General features: G+C 37.9%; 1 protein-coding gene across 1 annotated transcript; it reads left to right on the forward strand.

The window, feature by feature from the left end:
* The first annotated feature begins 441 nt into the window (after nt 1–441).
* LOC100891348 (acetylcholine receptor non-alpha chain-like) lies at nt 442–9,345 on the forward strand. The gene is made up of 8 exons (XM_030979150.1): nt 442–859; nt 1,328–1,467; nt 3,175–3,219; nt 3,747–3,856; nt 5,009–5,492; nt 7,178–7,430; nt 7,986–8,083; nt 9,220–9,345. The coding sequence occupies exons 1-8, from the start codon at nt 781–783 to the stop codon at nt 9,343–9,345; spliced, it is 1,335 nt and encodes a 444-aa protein (XP_030835010.1). The 5' UTR covers nt 442–780.
* The last annotated feature ends 658 nt before the right edge of the window (nt 9,346–10,003 follow it).

Here is a 10,003-nt window from a genome sequence, read left to right on the forward strand (position 1 = left end):
TAACTCATAATTATAAGCCCTTCAAAACCTACAGCTGACCTATATTTATGGAATCAATGGCGTAGCCCTGCTTTTTATTTAAAGGGGATGGTGGCATTGAGTGAGGGTGGGGGCACCGGAAATAAATCTCTTTTTAATACTGTCTTTTGATTTCATTTTATTGCATCGTGTATGATTTTTGGCGGTAGGAGGAACAGATATCGGATAAGATTTGAGAAGGGGATACCCCCACCACCATCTTTGTGGAGGTTGCTGTTAAAGGAGGTGCCCTTAATTAAAACATGGACCTACTACGACATTCCATCGTGGTATGACTACTGCAGATGCAGGGGCTTACCCAGAAACCGTAAAATTGAGGAGTTGGGGCGGAATTATCATCAGTTTGGAAGGGGCGGGGGGGGGGGGGGGGTAATACACCAAGCTAGCCCGATGTAATGTCGGCCCTCTTTCAGTTGTATCATTTTTTCTGCCATACGGTCCTCCAGACTGGAGGGGGCTTCACTCTTCTGCTTGATAAGCCAATGTGAATTGAAATAAGTCTACTGGTTAGTAAACACCTTGGTGGCATGTAACTTGTATCCTTATATACGGGATTCGCTGTACTGATCTCCAATTAAGAACAAAAAGTGAAAATGCTTCGCGGCATCAGTGAATGCTTCTACATGTAATTTGATTCGTTGTCAACATTGCATTTTGCGTAAGTTCCCGTGCCCGACGTAAGAAATTATATCAGATATTTTGGAAGGAGAAATCATTGTTTAGTGGCGTTATTGGTGTAAGATGGCCGGATATATTCTGCAATGGTTCCTGGCCTTCATTGTGCTTTACGTACAATTTCATCTGAGTTCCGGCGAAAATGGTAAGGTTTGATATTCTGTATTTATTTTCAATTGACTTAGGTTGATGTAACTACCCTGTTGAAAGAAATCATGAATAAATAAATAAATAGTTATCATGAATCAACAGTAATACTATATTTATAGGCTCGCTTCTCTTACGTGTATAGTAAAGAATAATACTCGGATGGAACCTTTTCTGAGCATACAATTCGGAGCTAAGTTTCTGTTCACGATCCTTTTCCCCATTAAAACAAGAAGGTAGAAATGAAGATTAGATTCATGACGAAAACATCGTAATAAATGGAATAAATACACCTGTGACATTGTGAGACAGGGCAAATAACGTCTGATTCACCACTCCCTTATGTAGATAGTTTCAAAAGTTGTACTATAGACTCGTACATGTATGGGCCATTTTTTGTGAAGCTCAAGTTTTCTGAGAGGGGGCCTCATATCCTTTCAAAATCTCTACGATTTTGTATTTACAGCAACCAACCAATCTTCATGGAGTAGACTTAGTTCATTCCTGTTTGATGGTGGTTATGACATCACAGAGATCCCATTGGTTGGAGATGACACTCCACTTCCGGTCACCTTGCATCTTACTCTTCAGTCTATTAGGGAAGTGGTAAGTTAGTGAAGAACTGCACAGTAGTGTATATAGAGAGGAAGAGACTTAGAGGGCGCAAGTCTCTCACAGAAGAGTATTCTTCAATTACCCCTTCATTTTTTTTTTAATGATTGTAATGACTTAAAGAGAAGGTTGGCTTCTGGGAAGAGGTAAACAATAATTTGTGAGTGTTATCATTGTATTGTGCAAGTGTGGAAGAAAATCAGATAAAACATGTTCCATGAAAAGCATGGCTCTTCAAACGCCTTAATATTTTAAATATGGCATGTAACATCATACAAATCGGGACGGATTTTTATGCCACTTGTTTGCGTAGTCCCATATACATCTTTCTGTGTACAGTGCTTGTAATTTTACCAAGATTGGGCCACATTTCTTATCATTTTGATGATTCTAGAACCTTGCAGTACACACCAATATTTATATGCTAGATGATCAACCTTTTCTGATCGATTCCACAACGTTTCTTTCACAATGCAATTGCATGACCAAAACTCAACTTTATCTTTAAAGCAAGCCGCATTTAGAGAATGAATGTACGAATCCTAAAACCCTGAAGCCCCCACCCGATAACTTACTATAATCTTCGGGAACCACGTGTTGATATTCAAATATTAGAGTAAAGTAATTTTCATACTCTTACTTTCACTTTTATATACGTAGAATTAAGAAATAAAGAGCTCTTATTGCAGCAGTTTTCTTAATGCATGCTCCTCTACAGAACTTTGACACGATCGCACAGACTTTCGGAAAATCAACATTCAATAGGCTTGCGCGTCACCTTTTTGAAATGTGTGAACTTTGTAGTGACGCATTACGTAATCCGAACATAATGGGTTACGTAACATGGTCGTTGCCATGGAGTTGATTTCTCGAAATCCTTTGCTATCGTGTTTTAAGATAAAGTTGAGTTCTGGTTATGCGATTGCATTGTGAAAGAAACGTTGTGGAATGGATCAGAAAAGGTTGATCGTGTAGCATGTAAGTATTGGTGTGTACTGCAAGGTTCTGGAGTCACCAAAATCATAATATATCTTGGTAAAGTAACAATTAGCACTGTACACAAAAAGATGCATATGGGACTACACAAATGCTGTCGGGCTACCTACCTTGATTTCCTTATCTTTATATGCTCACTACTCAGCCAGTATACATTTTCTACCAAAATTGTTTGGCAAATGACATTTCTTTGTAATCTTTAACATTCAGTGTAAGTTTCGTTTGGTTCTGTGAGAATTTTTTTATTTTTTTTATTTTTTATTTTTTAAACCAGAATATAAGTTTATCTTTAATGTCGCCTTTTCATGAGGCGTATTGAGTGCTTTCACACTAACTGTACTTGTATTTTGAAAATTTATATCACAGACATAACAGAGAAATTCAGAATGAAATATGACTGTTTAATTAGTCAGAAGCGACACATTTAATCACTAACTTAAAATATGATTATAAAGCTATGTATGTTGAAAATATCTGAGTAAAAATATTCTCACATTAATTGTAAACAAAATTGACAGTGTGTAGAATGAAATGTGAAATATGAAAAATAAAGAATTTTTATATCTTATTTGACCATTGATTGTCGCCAATGCAAAGCATGAGGTCGAGATTTTGCTGTTGGTGACCGAGTAACTGTTATTTAAAAAGAATCACGACCTCGTCTTATATATAGACTTATCAATATTATTATTATTATAACTGCAGAATGAAAAGGAGCAGAGCATCACTGGGACATCAACACTAACAGTGGTAAGTATATCAATGCCCTTACTTTTGCGCGTACTTTTGAAAGAGTGATATCCAGGTTCTGGGAGAACCCCCCCCCCCCAAAAAAAAAAAAAAAAAAAAAAAAACTCGCTCGGAAAAGGTATATGATTGAAGGGGAGGATTCCCGTTCAGTTGACATCCACATGGACGAGAGAGAGGGAGGGGCATAATTATGTATAACTATTTGTATATAAATCAATAAATGAATGATTAAATATATGAATAAATCAATAAATTAATAAATAAATGAATAAATAAAGAATGAATAGATGAATAGCTATATGTATATAAATCAATCAACAAATTATTGAATATATAAATAAAAAATAAATGAATAAATAAATAAATTCAAAATAATGCAATGAATAGATTTTTGTTTAAACAATAACAAACAAAAAATAGATGGTACCGGCATATAATCCTACCTCAGCTAATGTCGACTTGCATTAGATATATTACTAATCATTTTATTTTATTTCTTATTGTATTTTTATTTTTTAAAATTGAAGGTATGGGAAGACGAGCGTCTAACATGGAACCCCGGTAAACATAGCAACCTGACAGTACTCACAATCCCTTACAGAAAGGTTTGGACGCCATCCCTCAGCCTCTTCAACACGTGAGTAGTATCACTTAAAGGTAAAGACCAGTATTGGAAACGCCCCAATTTAAAAAAATGAAATGGAAGCTCTCATTACCAATCATGTGAAAGAATATGTTTTGACTAATACATGATGATACAAAATTTGCCGGGAAACCGCCTACTAATTCATATATTTGGTAAATTTCTTTCTCTCATGGTCTGTGAGAGATATAGGGTAGTCCCGTATACATCTTTCTGTGTATAGTGCTTGTAACTTTACGAAGAATGGGCCAAATTTCTTATCATTTTGATGATTCCAGAACCTTGCAGATGCTAGATGCTAGATGATCAACATTTTCTGATCGATTCCACAACGTTTCTTTCACAATGCAATCGCATGACCATAACTGGTCTTTACCTTTAACCCATAAGACCTGTTGCACAAGAAGCGTCAAATCGACTATGTTGACCAAAAAAGTATAATTAATTTTGTAATATAAGTATAATTCATGTTTTTTTTCTCTTTGTAATCGAAATAATTTTGTGTTTCTTATGTACGTATTATTCAGTAAATAAATGATGGGGAAAAAAGAAGGGAAACAAAAAGCGTCAAACTGCTGACGTAACATTGCGTCAACGGCTGTGATTGACTCCGTACACAAAAATGAATGCAAATGAAATCGGTGTTACTGTCATATCGTTGAATTAAATGGCGTATGAACTTATTGCCTTCACCGGCTTGACTATTGTAATAATAATAATAACGGTGGCTTCTTATATAGCGCACATGTCCGTAACGTTGTGACGCTCTTGTCGCTGCCCCGATTATAACCCTGGCTTTAGCAAGGCAGCCACTACGGCGCTCTAGCATTTCAAGAAATTATTTCCTGCCGGGTACCCATTTACATCACCTGGGTTGAGTGTGGCAAATGTAGATCAATGTCTTGCCAAAGGACATTAGTGCCGCGGCGGGACTCGAACCACGGACCTTAAGATCGACAGTCCGTCGACATATCCACTCAACCACGACGCCTCTACATGTAGGTATGACGCAATCAAAATGACCCCTCGTGCGCTGATATTTATTATGAATCAAGAAGGATTGTCACCGTGAAAATTTGATCACTTTAAGGTTGCTTGTGTTCTATCATTTTCTTCCATGTTCTTCCCCGCATGACGTCCTTTCAGAAATGTTGAGACTTCTCGTATCCCGCCAAACCCAGACGACACCAAAGTCCACGTCAGAGATGACGGGCAAATAAGAATGGAAACGGTCTTCCGGCACAGCACCAGATGCACTATGGACCTCACTCTCTTCCCGTTCGACTCCCAGATCTGTAAAATGATCATTGCCTCTCAAGACATCATCACCAACGTCGTGCTCATTCCGGGGGTCTTCATTCACCGGGCCGAGGATCGACCACTGTATTGGGACCTCACCAGTTTGGTCGCCGAGTCGCGCTCGAGAGAGAATCGAGCCGGCGACCACGCGGTCTCCGATCTGTTGGTGATAATGCACCTGGAGCGACTTCCTAATCACTACATTTACACCATCATCCTCCCCGTCACGCTTATCAACGCCATTGGCATCTGGACCTTCTTCATCCCTCTCAAGAGTGGTGAGCGCGTAACAACTTGCATCTCGGTGGTTCTTGGTGTCACCGTCTTTCAGGTAGGGGTCACTTCCGGAACCGAGTCAATTTTTAAATATATTTAATAATAAATAATAATAATTGGATATATATAGCGCCTTTTCCAAAGGTTACACGGCGTTGCTCTCTTGGACTATCAACAATTTAAGATGAGCTGTACATGTAAGTTCTAAGTTGTTGTTTGAAGAAATCTAGTACTGTTTCTTAAGAACGTGGGGAGTTTGTTCCAGAGACGTGGGGCTAAGGACTATAAGGATTTGAAACCAGCCTGTTCACGGGATTTGGGAATGACGATGATATGAGCTGGTGAAGACCTAAGGGAATAGTCTCTGTTACTGAAAGAGTGAGGAAATGTATACAGGAAGGGTGGTCGACATATATTTGAAAAGTTTGAACAAGTATCCGGTATTGTATTCTATCAATTACTGGGAGCCTTATCATTTTTTCCCACTGATCTGAGCCGAAGATGGCGTAATCATTGAATCATGACTGCATGAGTAATTAATCGCTTGTATAGCAATCGACCAGATTTTGGATCATACTGATGTCTTTCCGTATTCGGTGAAAGCCCCCTCCCCCCTCTCCTCCCGACATTCCACAACAAATTCTGGCTTTTAAAAACTGCACTTGTCTCATTTTCATCTATGATAATTGCAAAATGTTAACTTCCCCTATCCACCCATCTCTATTTCTTGAACCAAAACCTGCATCTTCGCTGGAAGAAAAGCATGAAATAATTCAATTTCATAGAGTCGTATGTATCATTTCAGTTACAGAATACTGTATTCTCGTTTATGTATATAAAACTACAAAAGAAATAAGTTTACAAGCAGATTTTTTTTTTAATGGGGGGGGGGGGGGGGGGGGGAGAAGATCTTGCCAAAGAATGGACCGAGTCTGGACTAGCACTTTTACTAATTTCTAGTTTCCATTTAACTTCCTTTTACATTTAGTTTTGTGTATATCTTGTACATTTAACGATATGCAGATCTATGTCAAAATATCGTTTTAAAGCCATTACTGTTCAATCGACTACTCTTCCTTTATGTTCTCAACACATCAGTATTGTAACATCTCTGCCAGGTATCAATTTCGTACTCCTTGGTCGAGAGAGACAACGTTCAACGTTGGCAAAACACTTTGTCCAAGAATGTATTAAGCAACGAGCTAGGATCGAAACCCTGCCCATGTATGGGAGCCAAAACAGAGCCTCCACTTACATCTTATCACAGTGCTCCCATTACTGTAAAGGATGCCTAATTTTACAAACCTGGTGGGTGTTTCACAAAGATCCTAAGTTGAACTTATCTCTAAGTTGGACTTAACAATTATGGTAAGCCGTTAGCATCTTTCAAAATATTTTGTGAAAGTTATTTTTAAAGGCATAAAATGTTGATTCAAATCAATCATATCCTCTATAATCATGTGAGATTTCATGTTCCTGATGTGGAATTTATGAAAACTCTAAAATACTTGAATTTTTGCTTTTGCTTTTGAATGTATATTATTTTAAGGCTACAAATGGCTCTCCATGATTTTTAAGTCCAACTTAGAGTTAAGTTCGACTTAGAATCTTTGTGAAAAACCAAACAGGCCTGTTACACTCAAGTAAGCAATTTAATGACATTGATGACATTGATGAACCTACCCGATTGTACTTTTGTAAAAATAGAGCGCCCATGTTTCTTCTGTTTCGAATCTCTAGATTGTTATCATTGACGTCATGCCACAGACAACCCGAAGTGGAGCCATTCCCCCCACCATCAAATACCTGACTATGACCTTCATCACCCTGGCTGTCATCATGATGTGTTCCGCCATGTCCCTCAACATCACGTACCAAAGGCGTCGTATCAAGAACAGATTCTTGAGGATGCTGTTCTTTCGGATCTTGGCCACCATGGTGTTCAAGAGACAGGAAGGTCTGAGGAAGATGACTGAAAGAAACGTCCAGTCAGGTAAGCTATGTTGAACAACTCGCAAACGGCATAACGTACTCTTCAGTGGTCGAGTGGATACGTCACCGGACTGTCGATCACAACGTCCGCGGTTCGAGTCCCGCCGCCGCACTAATGTTCTTTAGCAAGACATTGATCTACATTCGCCACACTCCACCCAGGTGAAGTAAATGGGTACCTGGTAGAAATGTATTCCTTGAAATGCTAGAGCGCCGTATGTCAGCCGTGCTAAAGCCAGGGTAATAATCGGGAGCGCCAGGAGGGTCAAATCTGACTGACATGAGTGCTATACAAGAACTCATTATTATTATTATTATTATTATTTGAATTGGCTCATGCGGTTACTTGAGAATGATCCGAGGCGTACAACTGGCTAGAGGACTTGTTCGGGGGAAATTGGTAGCTTCTAACCTTACAGATCTTCTTGGGACACCCGTGGTTCATACTGAAGTTTTCTCAACATGCTGTATTCTCCACTGCATGAATTGAACCCTTACACTAACGGAGTGACGTTGTTTCTTATTATTATTTTTTCTTTTATCCTTGTCTCTACAGCAAAAAGTGATGGTCAAGATCTAAATAGATCCAACAACTTCTCCCTCTGTGATGAAACACGCGACAACACACCCCAAGTCATACAAAGCAGAGAAAACGTAAGTTTGTCTGAGTTAATACGTTTTTTTTTTTTTTTTTTTTTTTTTTTGGGGGGGGGGGGGGGGAGTAGTGGATCTGATGAAAATCTCTTCTTCTTAGTCGGCCAAGAGCGGATCGTTCATCTTTCTCTTCGGCAATCTTCCTCAGCTGTCTTTCGAAAACTACACAGGACTAACTAGGTTTAGGTTATCTGGCCGGCAGCACAGATACGGTATAGTGTCTGCTTTAAATACACCTTTTTTAAAACTATCGGTATATAGCGGGATTTGAAAATTTTCTGACAAGCAACACGCAAGTGTGAGAAAGAAAGAGAAAGAAAAGGGTAATTATCAGTTATGATATTTTCTAGAACCTTTGGGGTTGTTAAACAAATTTGTTATATTTTTCCGGGAATATGACTCTTGAACGATTAATGCTTTCATAAGTTATGCAATTAATCCCACTAATTATAGAAGAAACATCGTGGTTATTGGTGAAGGCTCTTGGATCCCATAAGACAAGAAAGTGGTCCGATCCTCGCTCGCTCGGTGCTAACATCTTTTTATAGACAAGGTGTTTTACCCACGTTTGCCCCTCTTGATCCAGGTATAGTGAATGGGTGCTTGGCAATGCTCCGGTAATAATGACTACAGGGCCCTCAGGAAGAGCAGAATTATACTGGGTTAATAAGACCAACAAGATCGCAACTACTTTCGAAAAATCACCCTTATGCATATTCAGTAGCCTTGCACGTCACCTACTGAAATGTTCAAATATGAAATTGAAGTGTTATACGATTCGAACTTGATTTCTAAGGGACAAACAATATAATATTAAATTGCCTTTAAGTTGATTTTTAGGAAATAATCGCGATTGTGCTTTTTATTCTTATAAAAATGTACATATATACAGAAAAATCATTGATAAATCATTTTTCTTCTCTTTTTCCATAATCTCTCCAAGCACCAGACAATGTGGAGAGCCTCTAAACAGAATTTTTAAATTCTTTTAGGTGATCCTCAGGCTATGTTTGGTGCGAAATATCATTATGTTAATGTTATATAATTTTGTCAACCTTGTGATATTTTGCATGTTATCATCTTGCCTGGAAATAAAATAAATAAATAAACAAATAAACAATCATTTCCCTCATCAGGTCTCTGAAGAGAACGACATGGAACTTGTTGCAACCATCGTCGACCGAATCTTCCTTTGCACGTTCCTTGTGATCGAGATCTGTATGATATTCATGTTCAGAGCCACTTTCTCCAATGATGCTTAGACTCGACGTTGATCCATCAGATTGATTTATTTATAACGATAAGATCAATGTATATGTCGCCGCTACTGCTTAAATATACTATACTGAGCAGTGATGAACCAGAACTCCTAACAGTTCTACTTTACAGACACACAATCAAAATATATTCAAAAGCTTTTGAAAACAAATGCGTCTTCAACAAAACTTTGAAGACAGCTGAAGAAAAAGAAAAGGGATATTTATTTTGCCGAGGGAGACTTGTATCATTTCCCCATTTCCATGTCTCCCGTCGTTTTATTCAAAAACTATCTTTGACAATTATTCTATCATGTGCATTTTGTTGAGCAGAAACTGAATTGATTTTGAAATAAGCTAGCTTAACTGGTAATGTCTGCTAAAAGCTAAGTGAAGTATAAACTTTTGAAGTGAAAAAAAAATGTTCATATCTCTAGTGCATTGCTAATTCAACAAAATGTGACCACATGAAGTTTGTTTTCTGAGCAACGTAATTGTATTTATTATTAGATAGTACTGCTCGAGGAATCAATTATTGTTATAAACCTATATTCTAGGTAACCTTTCTGTGTCAATGTTTCATTCGTTGTCATAAAATTTTGTTATCACTGCATATATATTTCTTTTATTATAATCGTCATCATCATCATCATTATCTTTATCA

This window comes from Strongylocentrotus purpuratus, unplaced genomic scaffold (assembly GCF_000002235.5).
Source record: "Strongylocentrotus purpuratus isolate Spur 01 unplaced genomic scaffold, Spur_5.0 spur5_scaffold_10, whole genome shotgun sequence".
Taxonomy (NCBI): domain Eukaryota; kingdom Metazoa; phylum Echinodermata; class Echinoidea; order Camarodonta; family Strongylocentrotidae; genus Strongylocentrotus; species Strongylocentrotus purpuratus.